The following is a 23,278-nucleotide window of genomic DNA, read 5'->3' as shown; positions in this document are numbered from 1 at the left end:
TATTGGACATAAAGTCAATTTCTTTGACACTTTTATTTTGCAATTTTACTTTAGTGCCTTATTGAAACAGGATGCATGTTTTAAAATATTTGTATTCTGTACTGGCGTCCTTCTTTTCACTCTGTCAATTAGGTTGGTATTGTGGAGTAACTACAATGTTGTTGATCCATCCTCAGTTTTTATCTTATCACAGTCATTAAACTCTGTAAATGTTTTATAGGCACCATTGGCCTCATGGTGAAATCCCTATGCAGTTTCCTTCCTCCCCGGCAACTGAGTTAGGAAGGACGCCTTTATCTATGTAGTGACTGAGTGTATTGATACACAATCCAAAGTTAATTTAATAACTTCACCATGCTCAAAGAGATATTGAATGTCTGCTTTTTTATTTGCCTACCAATAGGTGCCCTTCTTTGCGAGGCATTGGAAAATCTCCCTGGTCTTTGTGGATGAATCTGTGTTTGAAATACACTGCTCGACTGAGGACCTTAAAAATAATTGTATGTGTGGGGTACAGAGATGAGGTAGTCATTCAAAAATCATGTTTACACTATTATTTCACACAGAGTGAGTCCATGCAATTTATTATGTGTCTTGCAAGAAAAAAATAATCCTGAACTTAGTTAGGATCACTGTAACAGAAGGGTTGAATACTTATTGACTCAATTTCAGCTTCTCATTTTTTATTCATTTGTAAAAATGTATGTAAACATAATTCCACTTTGACATTATAGGGTATTGTGTGTAGGTTAGTGACGCAAAATCTAAATTGAATCCATTTGAAATACAGGCAGTAACATAACAATGGGTGTGAATGCTTTCTGAAGCCACTGTATACCTATTCATCAATTTAGAGTAGACGTTCAGCTGACTGATAAACCAGCAACAATTAGCTTGCTTTGCGTATCAATGCATCTGACATGATATACTGTCATATCTGTTCATCTATACTTTTGTCACGTAGGTTCAAGTGATGCTACAGAATGGAGCCACCTAGATTTAAACGATGACGGGCCAGTCTGACAATACCTCTGCTCTGACTCGGTCAAAAACAACAACATTAATGCTCATTCTTAACCGTTCTGCACTCCAATCAGCGCTTTGATTGTAACAAACGTGACTACATTTTTTTATACTGCGACTCTGTGGCTCTTTACATAGATGATTAGATGGTTGGGCAATGCGTTGATTGAACCAATCCCAGACATAATCATGGGTTGACCCACTCTCAAGCTTCCAATTACCCACGCAGCCTACAAAGTAGATTCCTTTAGAAACAGAATCCAGAGCAACGGAATATAGTAATGAAAGAGCAGACACCCTCAGTAATTTATGATTACTGAGTGGGCGCAGGTTTTGATTATATCCAAGTCCTACCTTCTTCAACATGAATAAATGCATGGCAAATCGCATCTGCACAGCGATGAATCACCATACCATCCTCGGGATCCAGAGACCCCCCCAGCAAAATCATGTTGATATGAAGTAAAAAATATTCCCAGAATATTTCTCGATAATGGTGATGGTGCGGGGCTCTTGTACCAAATCAGTCTTGATGAATGATAAGATTGGAAATCAGCCCCAGTTACATGGTGACAACAGAGACACGGCAGAATGACAGCTTTCAACAGAATGTCAGACAATTGAAAGGTTTTCATGGGGCCAGATTAGTGCTCTCACATGGGATGCTCTCAAATTAAATCAAATCTTATTTGTCACATGCGTCGAATACAACAGGTTTAATCATTACCGTGAAATGCTTACTTACAAGCCCTTAACGATCCATTGTGACAGGCTGACCTGACCCTTGACATATGCAAAAAGCCCCTCCAAAACACAAAACTGTGTTCCAAGCAGTGGCATGAGAATAATATGGATGATTGTGGATGACAGTGGATGATATGGGTTATAGTGGATGACAGTGGATGACAGTAGATGACAGTGGACCATAGTGGATGATATGGATGACAAAAGAGTGAAGAATCCGCACATTGCTCTGATGCTGACAAAGTGCTTGTTTATTGGTAATGTTACATTTTTGCTATCAATGTACAGTGTCTTTGTATTTGACATGGATGCAAATGAGCGCACCGCTCTTTCAGTGAGTTACTGTAAAAACTAAAACAAGCCATTGCATTAATCTCAAAGTAGATCTACCTGTGTTTCATTCATCTCAAAGTAGATCTACTGGCGTTTCATTAATCACAAAGTAGATCTACTGGCGCTTAATTAATAACAAAGTAGATCTACTGGCGTTTCATTCATCTCAATGTAGATCTACTGGCGTTTCATTAATCACAAAGTAGATCTACTGGCGTTTCATTCATCTCAATGTAGATTTACTGGCGTTTCATTAATCACATATAGATCTACTGGCGTTTCATTCATATCAATGTAGATTTACTGGCGTTTCATTCATCTCAATGTAGATCTACTGGCGTTTCATTCATCTCAATGTAGATTTACTGGCGTTTCATTAATCACATATAGATCTACTGGCGTTTCATTCATCTCAATGTAGATTTACTGGCGTTTCATTCATCTCAATGTAGATCTACTGGCGTTTCATTCATCTCAATGTAGATCTACTGGCGCTTAATTAATAACAAAGTAGATCTACTGGCGTTTCATTCATCTCAATGTAGATCTACTGGCGTTTCATTAATCACAAAGTAGATCTACTGGCGTTTCATTCATCTCAATGTAGATTTACTGGCGTTTCATTAATCACATATAGATCTACTGGCGTTTCATTAATCTCAATGTAGATTTACTGGCGTTTCATTCATCTCAATGTAGATCTACTGGCGTTTCATTCATCCCAAAGTAGATCTACTGGCGTTTCATTCATCCCAAAGTAGATCTACTGGCGTTTCATTAATTACAGGCCACATACAAGGGTTTTATGTTCAAGATCAACCTTGGTATGGACCTTGAATTCATCTTATCACCAATGCTCCTTTCTGCCTCAAGGAATCTCAATCCAGAAGGCCAAAAGCTTTTCTTTATGCCTTAGGCTAGAAGCAACAGGAAGGAGAGCTTTTGTAAAAGGAATGCATTGACAGATGACATTGAACTGTAGGTGGGCTCGAGGATCTGTAAAAAAAAAGTGCAGTAATTGCTTGTGAATTATATACTGTGTTATGCTTCATAAATGGGTTATTGTGACAAGGCCTGCCAAAATCATGTCAATCTGATTTGTGCAGTCTCGAGGCTACGGCAGATAGACTTTCCCTTTTACAAAACTCTTCCGGATAGCACCGTATGAAAATAATATTTTTGATTGGTTGTTTTGTTTGTCAATAAAAAAAATGGAGGAATGCTATTGTACAGTAGGTCATGTAGAACTCTCACTCCGGAGACATGTCCACATTTCAGTTACCTCTAATGGAGGCCAATGTCCACACATATTTAATTTCCTCTATTGGCAGTGCAAATAAGTCATGGGAATGCCAATGTATATCTCCACTACAATTACCCCCTTAAAGTGCCAACAGGGTCATGGTTCAAGTGTCTAATGGCAGCCCTGCTGTCAGCATGTGAGATCAGAATAGTCATTGTTTTATGTTCTATTAATTCAACGATTGCTATTGAATATAACCCTGACTGAAGCGGCATTCTTTAGGACACTGACAGGCAGCAGACATTAGATCTGAAAAACAGCAGTGGGAGATTTTCTAGCTTATTACAATTCATCTCCCACTATTGATTGTTTCTTGACATCTCAGAGGGCTCAGGGTAGAGTCCTGCATGGGTCACTTTCTAATATATACAGTATCGGACCCAATGCAGGATTCTGGCTCAGGGGTGGGAGAGGAAATTCTCCAACAAGCTACATATGGTTTGCAACCTGTCAGTGAATTCATTTAATTGTTTGTTTGTTCGTTCATTCAAATATCAAAAGGAAGGAATAAATATTGTGACACAGTAGAAAGCCCCAAAACTTAAACTGGACCCTTATCACTGTTTAGTTAAAAGTCCATGTCCAAACTAATGGACGAAATCACCCTGATGACTATTCTATTTTTCTATGCTCTAGTAATCGTGTTCTAAACAAGACACAAAAGCCTTTATATTCTGATGGTTTTATCATAGTAAATGTTAGCATTAGAGGCAAATAGTCCTGTTTATGCTCATTCTCTATTAGCCTCCTGACACTAATCTAAAAATAAGCGTATGTATGAAGCCACTCAGGCGAATGGGAACGCGGTTGGGTTAGCAATTAGCCTCTGGCTATAGTCACAGTCACTGTCGAAGCGCTGCTCAAAGCTTGGACGTCTGATTCGGTACATTTCAAACTCTGTTTACGGGTAACCCCTACGCTTTGCTCCCAAAAACCAGTGTGGAGAAAAAAAACTCTTGATGCTCGTATGTGATGATGTGTGTGTGTTCATATGCTAAAGCACTCCTACAGTCTCAATCAAGCATTTTATACACAGGCAGGAACAGACTCACACATGCATGTGTTGGAATACTTTGTGTATTTCATAAGGTAAGACACTCCTGTACACTCAATCATCTTGTCTTTAACCTACCAATCTGCATTATTTCTTGAAAAGATTATTGTGCATAACATTCATCCTACACTTAGAATTGCAAATGCATGCATAACTTTTTCCTCTTTTTGTTGTCGTTACTTTTAATATAATTCAATGATCAAGGCACACACAATATAGTGTTTCATCATCCAACACAGCACTGATGTGGGTTTGACTGAACACAGGCTTGCAATTTCTGTCCCGCAGTCATATTCATTGCTAATTCAATGTTTTTTTCTCCCAAAATAACACAGTGCAGTTCCACATTCATCAAGTTTGGCAGAGATATGAATCCCTTCAAGGTCTGAAGATTGTTAAGAAATCAACTGAAGGTTTACTAGTTCTGCATGCTTGCCGTAAAAAGCCAGTGAGAATGCCTATTCCCCTGCTCCATATTTCTCCCTAGCCCATTGCCGGAGAAGAAGATAGAATAATTATTCAGATCTGCCTCTCAGGTAGGGAGCTGGGAGGAGAGACGCTTGTGGATATATGAAAACTTACCCAACTGAGGTATTGAAATTTTGAGGCAGATCAAGGAAAAGCATGCAAAATAGTTACACATGAGGGGAAAGATGAGAGGAGTGAAGAGTGCTTTTTACGAGTTACTCACGCTGTTTCCATATGGACAGCCAAAGGAAAAAGATGTAGGAGTCAACACCTTCTGTTGTACAAATTACTTTTCATGTTCACTTGTTTTTCTAACATGATACAACACAGTATGGTCTTAGTTTAAGGACTGAGAAATATTACCAAACTTAGGTAGGGCCTTTGTGCTGAAAGCATGGGCCTTTGTGCTGAAGGGACAGACCACATTCTTGAAAAAACAGTTAAGTCTTTCTGCCTCTGTATGTGTGTCTACAGGGCCTGTGAAGTCTTTCTGCCCCTGTATGTGTGTCTACAGGGCCTGTGAAGTCTTTCTGCCTCTGTATGTGAGTCTACAGGGCCTGTGAAGTCTTTCTGCCTCTGTATGTGAGTCTACAGGGCCTGTGAAGTCTTTCTGCCCCTGTATGTGTGTCTACAGGGCCTGTGAATTCTTTCTGCCTCTGTATGTGTGTCTACAGGGCCTGTGAAGTCTTCCTGCCTCTGTATGTGTGTCTACAGGGCCTGTGAAGTCTTTCTGCCTCTGTATGTGTGTCTACAGGGCCTGTGAAGTCTTTCTGCCTCTGTATGTGTGTCTACAGGGCCTGTGAAGTCTTTCTGCCTCTGTATGTGTGTCTAGTCTTTCTGCCTCAGGGCCTGTGAAGTCTTTCTGCCTCTGTATGTGTGTCTACAGGGCCTGTGAAGTCTTTCTGCCTCTGTATGTGTGTCTACAGGGCCTGTGAAGTCTTTCTGCCTCTGTATGTGTGTCTACAGGGCCTGTGAAGTCTTTCTGCCTCAGTATGTGTGTCTACAGGGCCTGTGAAGTCTTTCTGCCCCTGTATGTGTGTCTACAGGGCCTGTGAAGTCTTTCTGCCTCTGTATGTGTGTCTACAGGGCCTGTGAAGTCTTTCTGCCTCTGTATGTGAGTCTACAGGGCCTGTGAAGTCTTTCTGCCTCTGTATGTGTGTCTACAGGGCCTGTGAAGTCTTTCTGCCTCTGTAGTACAGGGCCTTCTTTCTGCCTCTGTATGTGTGTCTACAGGGCCTGTGAAGTCTTTCTGCCTCTGTATGTGTGTCTACAGGGCCTGTGAAGTCTTTCTGCCTCTGTATGTGTGTCTACAGGGCCTGTGAAGTCTTTCTGCCTCTGTATGTGTGTCTACAGGGCCTGTGAAGTCTTTCTGCCTCTGTATGTGTGTCTCTGTATGTGTGTCTACAGGGCCTGTGAAGTCTTTCTGCCTCTGTATGTGTGTCTACAGGGCCTGTGAAGTCTTTCTGCCTCCATTACAGACGGTTGGCCAAGGTTGAATAGTCTACATAGAGTGATTAACTGACTCATTCAGCACCACAAGCATAAAGAAATCCATTTGAAAACCTTAACCTCAACGGAGTCAGAGCATGGGGAGATATGTGAAGTGTTATTTCTTTCTCCCTCTATCTAAGCAAGTCCATCTCGCCACACGCTTTGAAAAGGATGACAACCTTGTAAATGTATGCTGAAGTAACAGGCGAGAGATGAAGATGTACCGGCTTTATCTACTGTAGTCTTTTATCCCACCCATTCATGAGGTACTCTGGTGTAGAATTACAAAAGTACTGGGCCAATGTTAAATTAATCACATTGTTATCTCACAACTCTGAACGTGAGCCGTCTTCGACTCTGCACATGTTCCGAGACAGGGACATATAAATGACTGTATGTTCTGAGCTGAAGAGAGACAGGGACATATAAATGACTGTATGTTCTGAGCTGAAGAGAGACAGGGACATATAAATGACTGTATGTTCTGAGCTGAAGAGAGAGGGGGACATATAAATGACTGTATGTTCTGAGCTGAAGAGAGACAGGGACATATAAATGACTGTATGTTCTGAGCTGAAGAGAGAGGGGGACATATAAATGACTGTATGTTCTGAGCTGAAGAGAGACAGGGACATATAAATGACTGTATGTTCTGAGCTGAAGAGAGACAGGGACATATAAATGACTGTATGTTCTGAGCTGTATCTGTGAATTATCAGTCTAGCACACGTGATAAAAACACAATAGGAAGAGAAAGACAATCCTATCTGACAAATAGTTACTTTATGGTGAATTAACTATGTAGGTCTAAGTAATGAAATGAAGTATGAAACAACCTTAGCTTAGAAACAATTAAGAACCTCAGAGTTAGAGTGGTGATGTGTGGTTGTGCTGGTGGTGATAAATGCCTGATGTTATTCATCCCATTGATGAAGAAGGCAGAGCTGAATCAGAAGTACTGAGCTTTTCCTTACCCCTTAAAGGGAAAAGACTCAATCATTTTTTCATTGGAAAAATAGTGAAGAGTCAGACTATTGGGTCTTGAAGTGTCCCTAAAAGTAGTTTTTGACAGCCGTGGAGCTTATTAATCATGGATTCACTCTCTGAAGCAGTAATCCAAGCCATGGAAGTGACAAATAATAATCAAACCATGAATTACAGACTGAAACAGATCGTGGGGGATCGAAGAAGGATGCCGGATTGGCGCACATTCAAAACATCTGTTCTAACAAAGTGGATATTCGTCAAATCAGCCATGATTGATATATTGTAACAGGCCCACAATGTGGTTACTAAAGATAGATTTTGATATATTTGTCTGTTTTCATGTAGAACATTTAGAAGTTGTCCTTTTTCAGGTTTAGAAGAAGTAACTGCTAAATGCTAACTCCCATTTGTATGAGCTGGTAGCATAGCTAGCGTACAGAAATCGGTGATGGTAGTCAAAGTAGTTTTTACCTGTAATGCAGTTGATTGGTGATGATGACATAAACATATATTGGGGTTGACATCCATATAAGCATTATACTCCGATGTTTACCTCAACATAGTGTGGAAATACACAAATAAACAATATCCTAATTGTAGGCGAATTTTTATGGGGGAAAATGAGGAGATTTGGGATCTTTCCCCCACGCATTTTCATGGCATTTCCATTCTTTTGGTCGAGTTCGATTGACCTCTTTACTGCATATATATAAGCCAACAATTATTGTGATACTGAATGAATACCAATTTGTTTTATTGAACCCGAGACAATGTATTTCCACACTATGTTGAGGTAAACATCGGAGTATAATGCTTATATGGATGTCAACCCCAATATATGTTTATGTCATCATCACCAATCAACTGCATTACATCTCTAGTATAGCTGACAGAGATCTATCTATGGCTACCCTCAAAGAAGACCCATCTTGACCGATGACCAAGACTGTGAAAATATGTAGAACAAGATGAGAGGAGAAACTGTACGAGTCAGGAGAAGAGAAGGAGAGTGGAGAGAGAAGAGCAGAGGAGAGTGAAGAGAGAAGAGCAGAGGAGGAGAGTGAAGAGAGAAGAGCAGAGGAGGAGAGTGGAGAGAGAAGAGCAGAGGAGGAGAGTGAAGAGAGAAGAGCAGAGGAGGAGAGTGAAGAGAGAAGCACAGAGTAAATTTTTTTAATAGGCAAGTCAGTTAAGAAAAAAATCTTATTTTCAATGACGGCCTAGGGACAGTGGGTTAACTGCCTCGTTCAGGGGCAGAACGACAGATTTGTACCTTGTCAGCTCGGAGAGTTGATCTTAAAACTTTTTGGTTACTAGTCCAATGAACTAACCACTAGGCTACCTGCTGAGAGTGAAGAGAGAAGAGCAGAGGAGAGGGAAGAGAGAAAAGCAGAGTAGGAGAGAGAAGAGAGAAGAGCAGAGGAGGAGAGTGAAGAGAGAAGAGCAGAGGAGAAGAGTGGAGAGAGAAGAGCAGAGGAGGAGAGAGAAGAGAGAAGAGCAGAGGAGGAGAGTGGAGAGAGAAGAGCTGAGGAGGAGGGTAAAGGGAGAAAAGCAAAGGAGAGTGAAGAGAGAAGAGCAGAGGAGGAGAGTGAAGAGAGAAGGGCAGAGGAGAGTGAAGAGAGAAGAGCAGAGGAGGAGAGTGGAGAGAGAAGAGCTGAGGAGGAGGGTAAAGAGAGAAAAGCAAAGGAGAGTGAAGAGAGAAGAGCAGAGGAGGAGAGTGAAGAGCAGAGGAGAGTGAAGAGAGAAGAGCAGAGGAGGAGAGTGAAGAGAGAAGAGCAGAGGAGGAGAGTGGAGAGAGAAGGGCAGAGGAGGAGAGTGAAGAGAGAAGACCAGAGGAGGAGAGTGAAGGAGAAGAGCAGAGGAGGAGAGTGAAGAGAGAAGAGCTGAGGAGGAGGGTAAAGAGAGAAAAGCAAAGGAGAGTGAAGAGAGAAGAGCAGAGGAGGAGAGTGAAGAGAGAAGAGCAGAGGAGAGTGAAGAGAGAAGAGCAGAGGAGGAGAGTGAAGAGAGAAGAGCAGAGGAGGAGAGTGAAGAGAGAAGAGCAGAGGAGGAGAGTGAAGAGAGAAGAGCAGAGGAGGAGAGTGAAGAGCAGAGGAGGAGAGTGGAGAGAGAAAAGCAGAGGAGGAGAGTGAAGAGAGAAGAGCAGAGGAGGAGAGTGAAGAGAGAAGCACAGAGTATTTTTTTTTAACTAGGCAAGTCAGTTAAGAACACATTCTTATTTTCAAGGACGGCCTAGGGACAGTGGGTTAACTGCCTCGTTCAGGGGCAGAACGACATATTTGTACCTTGTCAGCTCGGAGATTTGATCTTAAAACTTTTTGGTTACTAGTCCAATGAACTAACCACTAGGCTACCTGCTGAGAGTCAGGAGAGAAGAGCAGAGGAGAGTGAAGAGAGAAAAGCAGAGTAGGAGAGAGAAGAGAGAATAGCCGAGGAGGAGAGTGGAGAGAAGAGCAGAGGTGGAGAGAGAAGAACAGAGGAGGAGAGTGGAGAGAGAAGGGAGAAGAGCAGAGGAGGAGAGTGGAGAGAGAAGAGCAGAGGAGGAGAGTGAAGAGAGAAGAGCAGAGGTGGAGAGAAGAGCAGAGGAGGAGAGTGGAGAGAGAAGGGAGAAGTTCAGAGGAGGAGAGTGGAGAGAGAAGAGCAGAGGAGGAGAGTGAAGAGAGAAGAGCAGAGGAGGAGAGTGGAGAGAGAAGGGGCAGAGGAGGAGAGTGAAGAGAGAAGAGCAGAGGAGAAGAGTGAAGAGAGAAGAGCAGAGGAGGAGAGTGAAGAGAGAAGAGCAGAGGAGGAGAGTGAAGAGAGAAGAGCAGAGGAGGAGAGTGAAGAGAGAAGAGCAGAGGAGGAGAGTGAAGAGAGAAGAGCAGAGGAGAAGAGTGGAGAGAGAAAAGCAGAGGAGGAGAGTGAAGAGAGAAGAGCAGAGGAGGAGAGTGAAGAGAGAAGCACAGAGTACATTTTTTAAACTAGGCAAGTCAGTTAACAAATTCTTATTTTCAATGACGGCCTAGGGACAGTGGGTTAACTGCCTCGTTCAGGGGCAGAACGACAGATTTGTACCTTGTCAGCTCGGAGATTTGATCTTAAAACTTTTTGGTTACTAGTCCAATGAACTAACCACTAGGCTTACCTGCTGAGAGTGATGAGAGAAGAGCAGAGGAGGAGAGTGAAGAGAGAAGAGCAGAGGAGAGTGGAGAGAGAAGAGCAGAGGAGGAGAGTGAAGAGAAAAGAGCAGAGGAGAGTGAAGAGAGAAGAGCAGAGGAGAAGAGTGAAGAGAGGAGAGTGGATTGAGAAGAGCAGAGTGAAGAGAGAAGAGCAGAGGAGGAGAGTGAAGAGAGAAGAGCAGAGGAGGAGAGTGAAGAGAGAAGAGCAGAGGAGGAGAGAGAAGAGCAGAGGAGAGAGAAGAGCGGAGGAGAGTGAAGAGAGAAGAGCGGAGGAGAGTGAAGAGAGAAGGGCAGAGGAGGAGAGTGGAGAGAGAAGAGCAGAGGAGGAGAGTGAAGAGAGAAGCATAGAGTACATTTTTTTAACTAGGCAAGTCAGTTAAGAACAAATTCTTATTTTCAATGACGGCCTAGGGACAGTGGGTTATCTGCCTCGTTCAGGGGCAGAACGACAGATTTGTACCTTGTCAGCTCGGAGAGTTGATCTTAAAACTTTTTGGTTACTAGTCCAATGAACTAACCACTAGGCTTACCTGCTGAGAGTGAAGAGAGAAGAGCAGAGGAGGAGAGTGAAGAGAGAAGAGCAGAGGAGGAGAGTGGAGAGAGAAGGGGCAGAGGAGGAGAGTGAAGAGAGAAGAGCAGAGGAGAAGAGTGAAGAGAGAAGAGCAGAGGAGGAGAGTGAAGAGAGAAGAGCAGAGGAGGAGAGTGAAGAGAGAAGAGCAGAGGAGGAGAGTGAAGAGAGAAGAGCAGAGGAGAAGAGTGGAGAGAGAAAAGCAGAGGAGGAGAGTGAAGAGAGAAGGCAGAGGAGGAGAGTGAAGAGAGAAGCACAGAGTACATTTTTTAAACTAGGCAAGTCAGTTAACAAATTCTTATTTTCAATGACGGCCTAGGGACAGTGGGTTAACTGCCTCGTTTTGGGGCAGAACGACAGATTTGTACCTTGTCAGCTCGGAGATTTGATCTTAAAACTTTTTGGTTACTAGTCCAATGAACTAACCACTAGGCTTACCTGCTGAGAGTGAAGAGAGAAGAGCAGAGGAGGAGAGTGGAGAGAGAAGGGGCAGAGGAGGAGAGTGAAGGGTGAAGAGCAGAGGAGGAGAGTGAAGAGAGAAGAGCAGAGGAGAGTGAAGAGAGAAGAGCAGAGGAGGAGAGTGGAGAGAGAAGAGCAGAGGAGGAGAGTGAAGAGAGAAGAGCAGAGGAGGAGAGTGAAGAGAGAAGAGCAGAGGAGAGTGAAGAGAGAAGGGCAGAGGAGGAGAGTGGAGAGAGAAGAGCAGAGGAGGAGAGTGAAGAGAGAAGAGCAGAGGAGAGTGAAGAGAGAAGAGCGGAGGAGAGTGAAGAGAGAAGAGCGGAGGAGAGTGAAGAGAGAAGAGCAGAGGAGAGTGAAGAGAGAAGAGCAGAGGAGAGTGAAGAGAGAAGAGCAGAGGAGGAGAGTGAAGAGAGAAGAGCAGAGGAGAGTGAAGAGAGAAGAGCAGAGGAGAGTGAAGAGAGAAGATCGGAGGAGAGTGAAGAGAGAAGAGCGGAGTCAGTTAAGAACAAATTCTTATTTTCAATGACGGCCTAGGGACAGTGGGTTAACTGCCTCGTTCTGGGGCAGAACGACAGATTTGTACCTTGTCAGCTCGGAGATTTGATCTTAAAACTTTTTGGTTACTAGTCCAATGAACTAATCACTAGGCTACCTGCTGAGAGTGAAGAGAGAAGAGCAGAGGAGAGGGAAGAGAGAAAAGCAGAGTAGGGGAGAGAAGAGAGAAGAGCAGAGGAGGAGAGTGGAGAATGAAGAGCTGAGGAGGAGGGTAAAGAGAGAAAAGCAGAGGAGAGTGAAGAGAGAAGAGCAGAGGAGAGAGAAGAGAGAAGAGCAGAGGAGGAGAGTGAAGAGAGAAGGCAGAGGAGAGTGAAGAGAGAAGAGCAGAGGAGGAGAATGAAGAGAGAAGGGCAGAGGAGGAGAGTGGAGAGAGAAGAGCAGAGGAGGAGAGTGAAGAGAGAAGAGCAGAGGAGAAGAGTGAAGAGAGAAGAGCAGAGGAGGTAGCCGGTAGCCTCGATCTCGGTTGCTAGCATTGGACTACTAAGTGAAAGGTTGCAAGATCGAATCCCTGAGCTGACAAGGTAAAAATCTGTCGTTCTGCCCCTGAACAAGCCAGTTAACCCACTGTTCCTAGACCGTTATTGAAAATAAGAATTTGTTCGTGACTGACTTGCCTAGTTAAATAAAGAAGAGGAGAGGGCATTTTATTAGGAGAGGGCATTTTATTAGTGTTTTTTGTTAATCATGTCACATGACCTGGATCTTACGCTTTATTTTAGTAAGCCTTTCCAGAAATGAGAATTAGACAAACAATTAAAGCAATTGCCTGAGGATGGTGCTGGATAATTTGATGAAAAAGTAAGGTCTTGTGACATGATTAACCAAAACACAGTATTGGAGAAATGAAGAGGTCAAGGCTGAGAGATGAATAAATGATCAGGTGCTCGAGGAGGGGGAATTGCAGTAATGAATGAAGTGTCTGTAGAGGGTATAACGACAATGAAACAGAAACAAAGGAGTGAGACAATAATGGAAATGTAGGGGAAGGTTCCATAACAATCATATGGTAATGTAATGAGGAAGAATGAAAGTTGGAAAAGTGTATGCCACATGATGATGATGATGAAGATGATAACAGTGATGGTGATGATGTGTTGAAAAGGGTCCTTACCATTGAAGTTTACCGCCCTGATGAAGGTCAGTAGCTCCTTGCCGTCAATGTTGGCCATGCGTGGACACAGGCCTGGGTACCCTGAGCAGAGCTCCCGGTGCATTCGGTGTAGGGCGTGGGCCATGGCATATACAGCATCCATCACAAACTGTACCTTCCCCTCCTGTTCATAGGTTGAGTCACGGCCCACCTTCTCCAGTCCTGGACAAGAGGAGAACAACAGTAAGATAAATGCCACTGTTCAATAGACAGTTCTGTCGTTGACTGTCAAATTAGTCCAGTGTTCGGCAGTTGTACTGAGTAGGTGTGAATTGAAGAATAAGGCAGTCAATATTTAAGACTCCCACGTTCGTGATCTATTCAATATGAATATCCCTGACTTTTTCACACAGTCCTTGTATGAATGATTACATCTCACAGTTTAATATAACATGTCACAATACATACATATCACAATGTAACTGTCAACCATTTTCACTTTAGGCACATGCAGACAGCACTAGCATTTCAAATAATCTTTTGTATCCTACTGTACGTAGGCTTGTAATTAAGAGGACGTCGGACCCACTGGAAACAAAATAATTCACCTTTTTGATTACATTGATTTCAATTCCCATTCCCTACAAGCAGCAGTTAAGTCATGTACATGACCCACTGCAAATCATTATGTTTTAGGTGTCTACTAGTCAATAGAATAGTGGAAAAAAAATAGCCATTGTTATGTTTCTCAAACTTTCCTTCAGATTCCTCTGGCAACAAACAGAGAAATTAAGTTTAAAGAAAGTGTGTGCTGAACTATGGTCGAGCAAGCCCTCATTCAAGGATCTTGACATCTTTGCATTAATAGGCCCTTGTAAATTAAATTCAATGAAATTTGATAGAAGCTCTTGGTGTGACAGATCTGTCTGAAAGGGAGGCATTTGGCACAGCAGGAAAGACTGATTACTTGTCTGTAGACCCAGCATGATTGGAGCATGACTTGCACAGTTCATACTCAAATTGAAAGATGTTGCTGCTCAGTAGTCACGATTGTAGGAAGGGCCAGTATTTATTTCCTTGTCATAAGAAAACTATGTGGCATGTGAGATGTGAAGACGTATTCAAATGTACATTTAATCACGACTACCTGACAGCAAGGTGTGGGGCAGTTGTCCAGTTTACTAAACATGCTGCATCAGACAAATAGGGTTTGGACAAAGTCCATATTTTCCATAACTGGTTTGATGTGCTATAACTTACTTCTGTAGGAAACTTTGTTTTGTAGGAAACTTAGTTCTATATGAATCAGTATGCACATACTGAACTTGCACTGTCCAAGTTTGCTAATCATTAGTTTGCCTTGAGGGAATTACTCCAGAACACCTGAATCATTAGTACTAATCTACAAGTATGAGCAATTTGAGACATCTGCAAATTACCCTGGAAAATGAAAAAGTCTACATAATATATCACACTGCTGCTCTAAAGAATGGGTCTCACATTAAAAAAAAAACGATTACACAAGAGGGGTTAACTCGGAACTTAATAAAACAGAATCCCCATCGTACAGCACCAGCAAAACGAACTTCATAAAACAGAATCCCCATCGTTCAGCACTAGCAAAACAAACTTCATAAAACAGAATTCCCATCGTACAGCACCAGCAAAACAAACTTCATAGAACATAATCCCCATCGTACAGCACCAGCAAAACAAACTTCATAAAACAGAATCCCCATCTTACAGCACCAGAAAAACGTAAGCTTTATTCTAGGACACAGTTCACTAGACGAAGAGAAAACCTCACAGGGTGTATTTGCCTCTGTGTGTTTGGTAACGAGGCTAGCCGATAGTACACAGGAGATGAAATCCCTTTATCATATTGAATAATGTGCGGCAATACACAGACAACTTAATCACGGTTTCTGACGTTTCAATTAAACATCACTTATAAGGACACATTTAATTCCCTCTCAACATGACTGACTAGTTTCTGTTTCCCATTTTCTCTCATGCACAGGGGGGCCTCACTATGTTTCAAATAGATTAGAAAATTAGATAAATGACAAACTAATTACAGAGATAGTCTTGTGTGATGAGATTAATCGAGGAAAAGACCAACAACTCCAACGTCAAGGCAAATACGACACGTCTGGTCTGACAAGCCTGAACATTACATGAATAGCTTATCGTTATACTCCCCATTGTTTATTGCTAACGTCAGAAATGTGTCGACGCGGCAATAATAATGATATGCTTCTAAGTCTGGCCTTGTCCTGCAAGATTCCTCTTTGTTGTAGAATACACAGACGAAACTAAGCAGACAAAATTGTAGGAAACATGCCCAGCCTTCATTAGTATGCACTAATCTCAACTCCAAATGATAGAATTCTAGTCATGTACTTCTCATTACTAGAAATGAAACCAACTGCACCCCCACCTACTGTGGGTATATAGGTCTATCTAGGATATAATTGACCAACTAGCCAGGTTGGGGAAAACTGAGTGAAGCTGAGGGAGATAGCATCTATACCTGGCAGAATGTGGAGTCAAAGGGTTGCAGCCATGCTCAGTCTGTGGCAAATCAATCGATGAGACAGCAGCCTACCAAACAGGCTAAATGGCTATCCACACCAAGGCCGATAACTATAACGAGAGCTATAATGATCAATTATACATAACTATAAAACGTCAGCGAGCATCCACACTAGAGGAAAGTTTATAGTGTATCGTTCTACAGTAGCTTACATCTGTCAATCAAAGCATCCTACTGCACACCGTAGGGATACTAACAAGGCAGTAATATAGACCATTCAGTGCTTCAGGGTGTGTTCAATGTCATAGTGACAATTGGCAATAATATTTCAATGTACAGTTCAAGTCGGAAGTTCACATACACCTGAGCCAAATACATTTAAACTCAGTTTTTCACAATTCCTGACATTTAATCCTAGTAAAAAATTCCCTGTCTTAGGTCAGGTAGGATCACCACTTTATTTTAAGAATGTGAAATGTCAGAATAAATAGTAGAGTGAATGATTTATTTCAGCTTTGATTTCTTTCATCACATTCCCAGTGGGTCAGAAGTTTACATACACTCAATTAGTACTTGGTAGCATTGCATTTAAATTGTTTAACTTGGGTCAAATGTTTCGGGTAGCCTTCCACAAGCTTCCCACAATAAGTTGGGTGAATTTTGGCCCATTCCACCTGACAGAGCTGGTGTAACTGAGTCAGGTTTGTAGACCTCCTTGCTCACACATGCTTTTTCAGTTCTGCCAACAAATTGTCTATAGGATTGAGGTCAGGGCTTTATGGTGGCCACTCCAGTACCTTGACTTTGTTGTCCTTCATTTTGCCACAACTTTGGAAGTATGCTTGGCGTCATTGTCCGCTTGGGAGACCCATTTGCGACCAAGCCTTAACTTCCTGACTGATGTCTTGAGATGTTGCTTCAATATATCCATATAATTTTCTTTCCTCATGATGCCATCTATTTTGTGAAGTGCACCAGTCCCTCCTGCAGCAAAGCACCCCCACAACATGATGCCCCCATCCCCGTGATTCATGGTTGGGATGGTGTTCTTCAGCTTGCAAGTCTCCCCATCTTTCCTCCAAACATAACATTGGTCATTATGGCCAAACAGTTCTATTTTTGTTTAATCAGAACAGACGATATTTCTCAAAAAAGTACGATTTTTGTCCCCATGTGCAGTTGCAAACCGTAGTCTGGCATTTTTATGGCGGTTTTGGAGCAGTGGTTTCTTCCTTGCTGAGCGGCCTTTCAGGTTATGTCGATATAGGACCGGTTTTACTGTGGATATAGATACTTTTGTACCTGTTTCCTCCAGCATCTTCACAAGGTCCTTTGCTGTTGTTCTGTGATTGATTTGCACTTTTCGCACCAAAGTACGTTCGTCTCTAGGAGACAGAACGTGTCTCCTTTCTGAGCGGTATGATGGCTGCGTGGTCCCATTGTGTTTATACTTGCGTAATATTGTTTGTACAGATGAATGTGGTACCTTAAGGCATTTGGACTTGTGGAGGTCTACAATTTTTCTCTGAGATCTTTCTTTTCTTTTGATTTCCCCATGATGTCAAGCAAAGAGGCACAGAGTTTGAAGGTAGCTCTTGAAATACATGCACAGGTACACCTCCAATTGATTCAAATGATGTCAATTAGCCAATCAAGCTTGTAAAGCCATGACATCATTTTCTGGAATTTTCCAAGCTGTTTAAAGGCACAGTCACCCTTGTGTATGGAAACTTCTGACCCACTGGAATTGTGATACAGTGAATTATAAGTGAAATAACCTGTCTGTAAACAATTGTTGGAAGAATTATCTGTGTCATGCACAAAGTAGATGTCCTAACCGACTTGCCAAAACTATAGTTTGTTAACAAGAAATGTGTGGAGTGGTTGAAAAACAGGTTTTAAGGACTCCAACCTAAGTCTATGCAAACTTGCCTTACCCTGTCACTTGTCTGCAAACTATTGTCTAGGCTGTAAAATGTAGGCTAATTTGAATAAAAGCTCAAACGTCCTGTTTTGAATGCATGTTTCATGCCAAAATAACTGCATACAGCCTAGGCCTGATTATGCAACCATTCTGATAAGTTATGGGTGTATTCTAGACAGTTTACAAGGTCCAGAAAGGTATTAACAGGACTCTCAGATGCTGTATTTTGCCAGGATGTATCAGCCTTAACAGAAGCCAACACTGAGATGTTCTCTCTGTCATGGATCATCAGTCTCCCAAGTCGTCCTATAATTAATATGGCTGCCATTATTCTCACATGCCCAGTTATTTAGGAAAACTTCCCTCCTCTCCCCTCCGAGAGGATTTTCCTCACGTACCTAGAACCTAGAACACTTCAATCGAACTAGTTTTTGATTGGTTGTTGACGTTGTATTGTTGGGGGGAAAGGGAAAAGGTTGCTCTGAAAGTGATCCTAACGATAACTACTGTTATCATTCTCCACGTCGTGTGGACGCTGCTGTTCACTTGAATAGAACAACTTTTATTTTATTTTTGTAGTGTTCTAGCTATCGTTATAATTATTGTCCTTGTTGTGGATGGCCCTTAAGGCAGTGTTCCGCTTTTACTCAAAGCAATGTCTTCATTTTTCCTGATTAAGGTTGATGAGCTGTTTAGGTTAGAGTCATTAAGAGTGAGCAGAGCAGCCACTGTGAGTAAGCACACAGACCATAATTAAAAAACATTTGTTGTGAAAAATGGAAAACTATTGAGCACAAAGCGAGAGTCTACACCTCAACTGGCCTCTCTATCTAATGCAAAATTGTCCTGAAACAATTTAATCAAGATAACACATCCCTGCTCATCACTGAGCATTGTCACTGGGTTGTGGAGCAACGTTTAAGATGATGTGAAGTTCACTCATTGCCACAGTCATTCACTTTCAAAATAAATCTATATTCTTATCTGGTCAGGATTTACCGGTAGCTAGTATACGCAAGGCAACAACATGTTGCATGAAATTTATTTTATTTTAATTTTACCTTTATTTAACCAGGCAAGTCAGTTAAGAACATATTCTTATTTTCAATGACGGCCTGGGAACAGTGGGTTAACTGCCTGTTCATGGGCAGAACGACAGATTTGTACCTTGTCAGCTCGGGGGTTTGAACTCGCAACCTTCCAGTTACTAGTCCAACGCTCTAACCACTAGGCTACGCTGCCGATGTTTCAGTTGTCATTCTCTGGGTCAGAATGGAGAATGTGTCCTTTGGATGATTTAACCGAGGAACTAGGAGTGTAATATGATCTACTAATAATGAACATACAAATTTGGCCTAATCATTGAGAGAGGGGTCCAATTACTGAGCAGCCCATATGGCATGCCTGAGTGACATGGTTCTGTTCTGATAAATCATTCCATTCACATGGGCTATGCCAATGACTTTCTATTTTCCCTCATTAAAAAATGTGATATTTAGAAAGGCTTTAAACTAACAAGCGTGCAATTACACGCTGGCCTAGACACCTTCGCTGCCACACACGTGTCTATTTGACATGTGTCTATTTGACATGTGTCTATTTGACATGTGTCTATTTGACATGTGTCTATTTGACATGTGTCTATTTGAATTACAGCAGCCAACTACAACAGCTGAGAAGGAAGATGGGAGTTAATTGGGGTTTTCCTTTTTGTGTCTGCATAGCTAATTTATACATTTCCAATTAACAATATATGCAAATCAGGCAGGGTATTTGCATATCCGGGTCAGATCACACATTTTTTGGCAATGAGGAAGCAGCCCTGAGGAATTTGGCAGGACACTGGCACGACACTAAGCTTCTGTCCCCCTAATAAATATTCAGAAACTACCGGCACAAGTTATTTTCCGCTCTTATCTGGGTTCATTGTTTTTACGACTGCACTCTGTCCAAGATGTTGGGGCTAGATCAGAGATGTCCACTGCAAACGATCCATTTCCCACAACTGACCGTCTTACTTTACTGAGTGCCTATACAAGACCTAGAAAACATGTCAATGTAAGGGTATCCATTCCAAAGCCTTAAAAGCCCTATCATTCTGTCCAATCCACTGAATGTAGACTGTTAATATCCAGTATAAGGCAGGCTGACCAGGACTATCTCCTCAAAGATATTGGCATGTGGCAGAACCTCTAAACATCACTACATTTCTTATGCTCTTCACTATTATAAACTATTTCGCTCTTTTGCTTCGCCATCACTTTCAAAGGAGAATGTCAAAGTGGGTCTTTGATACTAATGGCAACCTTGGGAAGATGTTTGGCGGAAGATAACACAGCCATTTAAGACTTTGAAGAAAACCCCGAACAAAAAGTGTCCTTTCCAAAAGGTGCTGTGCTCTTAGCCTCCATCTTCAGCCTCCAAAAGAAGGCGACTCCTCCCCTGACTTTCAGTCTGCTTTCAAATCAAGAAGCCAGGGCATTAGAGAGGGAAGAGTTTTGTCAAGATCGCGTTTGATCGGGATATGTTTGGAATCAAGCTCATGAGAGTGCAAAAGATGTCTCATCAAATGGGCAGGATGAAACGGATGCCAAGATTAAGCTTTCATGTGACTGCAAACCTCTTTCAGGGAATTTCTAAAGCATTATGTATTATGAATCTTTGAAGGGGAATTGAACAGTAGCAACCGTTTTGAAAAGAGGAGACAAATGGGTTACTTTGCTCAGCTGAGGTAAAGTGCAAGAAAGCAGAAGTCTGTAATCAAATATTTATAATCTAAGTCTAATTGACATCAGCCTGCTCTCTTTGTCTTAGGGCAGTCTGCACTGATTCAGGTCCTGTAGGTTGAACCTCTTACCAGTCTTGTTCATGGTTACTTTGCTATGCTTACTTATTGGTTAAAAAATGAGAGTGTGTAAGTATACTGCAAAAAGTAACTCGTACTTTTTGGGGAAATTAAGAAGTAGTTGTGCCGTGAACATTTCAAGCTCAAGTGTGTTTGTTGTATAATAAGGAAAGTGAAACTGAAAGATGTGATACAGCTGTGGCCGAAAACAAGGTAAAATACTCCATGGCATTGTTGTCATGACAATCGTGTTGGACACTTGTTACTGTAAATAGTAAGCCTACCTGTATTTATGGAATATTTAATTGTTTCTTTTGACTATGTGCTCATTACTAGCCAGTGGAAAAGATTATGACATTCACAGTAGGGACGAAGTTGGGGAGGAGGAGAAAAACTATCTTCAGTAATTGCATTGATTTCCTCATTCAGTTTCATTTGCTTGAGTGGGTGGTAGGAGGGTATAATTAAGTTATTGGTTTGCTTTTAAAAAAGGGACACACTTATCTGGTGGGAAATGAGGTGCTTAGATGTACGGACTGTAAACATGTCTACAGCTCAACAGAGTCACACTGACAATATCACCTAGGGCGCACAAATGCCATGATGGAATGCAGACACTGTGCCCTCTGACCTCGGGTCGTTGTGTCTGTAAGATATTTCATTATCTTAATTCATTACAATTAATGACTGTGGCCCTTCAAGACCACCCCCATAGAGCCATAAAGCATGTTCTAATTTTTCCTCAAGTGATTCTCAAATGGGGTGTTTACCCATAACTTACTGTGATTTATAGACCAAATGGGGTGTTTACCCCTAACTTACTGTGATTTATAGACCAAATGGGGTGTTTACCCATAACTCGCTGTGATTTATAGACCAAATGGGGAGTTTACCCCTAACTCGCTGTGATTTATAGACCAAATGGGGTGTTTACCCCTAACTTACTGTGATTTATAGGCCAAATGGGGTGTTTACCCCTAACTTACTGTGGTTTATAGACCAAATGGGGTGTTTACCCCTAACTTACTGTGCTTTATAGACCAAATGGGGTGTTTACCCATAACTTACTGTGATTCAAATCAAATCAAATTTTATTTGTCACATACACATGGTAGAGATGAGAGTGTAGCGAAATGCTGATTCATAGACCAAATGGGGTGTTTACCCCTAACTTACTGTGATGTATCGACCAAATGGGGTGTTTACCCATAACTTACTGTGATGTATCGACCAAATGGGGCATTTACCCCTAACTTACTGTGATTTATAGACCATTTATAGACCATTGTTACTTTACAACCTTATTCTAAAATGGATTAAATAACTTTCCCCCCTCATCAATCTACACACAATTCCCTATGCAATATTATATTTAAATAAGGATTCAGACCCTTTACTCAGTACTTTGTTGAAGCACAGTTGGCAGCGATTACAGCCTCAAGTCTTCTTGGGTATGACGTTACAAGCTTGGCACACCTGTATTTGGGGAGTTTCTCCAATTCTTCTCTGCAGATCTTCTCAAGCTCTGTCAAGTCTCTCCAGATATGTTTGATCGGGTTCAAGTCCGGGCTCTGGCTGGGACACTCAAAGACATTTAGAGACTTATCCCGAAGCCACTCCTGCATTGTCTTGGCTGTGTGCTTAGGGTCATTGTCTGTTGGGAGGTGAAACTTCACCCCAGTATGAGGTATTCACAGATCTTTGCTCTGTTTATCTTTCCCTCCGTGCCATTGAAAAACATCCCCACAGCATGATGCTGCCACCGCCATGCTTCACCCTAGGGATGGTATTGGCCAGGTGGTGAGCGGTGCCTAGTTTCCTCCAGATGTGATGCTTGGCATTCAGGAAAAGAGTTCAATCTTGGTTTCATCAGACCAGAGAATCTTATTTCTCATGGTCTTAGAGTCCTTTAGGTGCCTTTTGGCAAACTCCAAGCAGGCTGTTATGTGCCTTTTACTGAGAAGTGGCTTCTGTCTGGCCACTCTACCATCAAGGACAAATTGGTGGGGTGCTGCAGAGATAGTTGTCCTTCTGGAATGTTCTTCCATCCCCACAGATGAACTCTGGAGCTCTGTCAGAGTGGCCATCGGATTCTTGGTCGCCTCCCTGACCAGGGCCCTTCTACCCCAATTGCTCAGTTTGGCCGGGCGGAGTCTTGGTGGTTCCAATCTTCTTCCATTTAAGAATGATGGAGGACACTGTGTTTTTGGGGACCTTCAATGCTACAGAAATGTTTTGGTACCCTTCCCCAGATCTGTGCCTCGACACAGTCCTGTCTCGGAGCTCTACAGACAATTCCTTCGACCTTATGGCTTGGTTTTTGCTCTGACATGCACTGTCAACTGTGGGACCTTATATAGACAGGTGTGTTTCTTTCCAAATCAAGTCCAATCAATTGAATTGACCACAGGTGGACTCCAATCAAGTTCTAGAAACATATCAAGGACGATCAATGGAAACAGGATGCACCTGTTCAATTTGAGTTTCGGAAAAAGGGTCTGAATACTTAAAAAAATAATTGATCTGTTTTTTTATTTTTAGCACATTGGCTAACATTTCTAAAAACCTGTTTTCGCTTTGTCATTATGGGGTATTGTGTGTAGATAGATTTAAAAAAAATACATTTTAGAAGAAGGCTGTAACTAAATGTGTGGAAAAAGGGTCTGAATACTTTCCGAATGCACTCGATGCGAATTCATTTCTGATTCCCTCTCCTCCACTAGAAAAGATAAGTGTTAATAATATAAGTGAT

General features: G+C 42.0%; 1 protein-coding gene across 1 annotated transcript in view; it reads right to left on the bottom strand.

The window, feature by feature from the left end:
• Positions 1-23,278, bottom strand: part of LOC124037023 (metabotropic glutamate receptor 8-like) — a 202,594-nt gene that overhangs the window by 18,736 nt on the left and 160,580 nt on the right. The window contains exon 7 of the mRNA XM_046351643.1: positions 13,243-13,443. Coding sequence (XP_046207599.1) covers positions 13,243-13,443 — 201 coding nt within the window. The remainder of the gene's footprint in view (positions 1-13,242; positions 13,444-23,278) is intronic.

Source organism: Oncorhynchus gorbuscha, linkage group LG06 (assembly GCF_021184085.1).
Source record: "Oncorhynchus gorbuscha isolate QuinsamMale2020 ecotype Even-year linkage group LG06, OgorEven_v1.0, whole genome shotgun sequence".
Lineage (NCBI taxonomy): Eukaryota > Metazoa > Chordata > Actinopteri > Salmoniformes > Salmonidae > Oncorhynchus > Oncorhynchus gorbuscha.
This window is presented reverse-complemented; position numbering and strand designations above follow the sequence as displayed.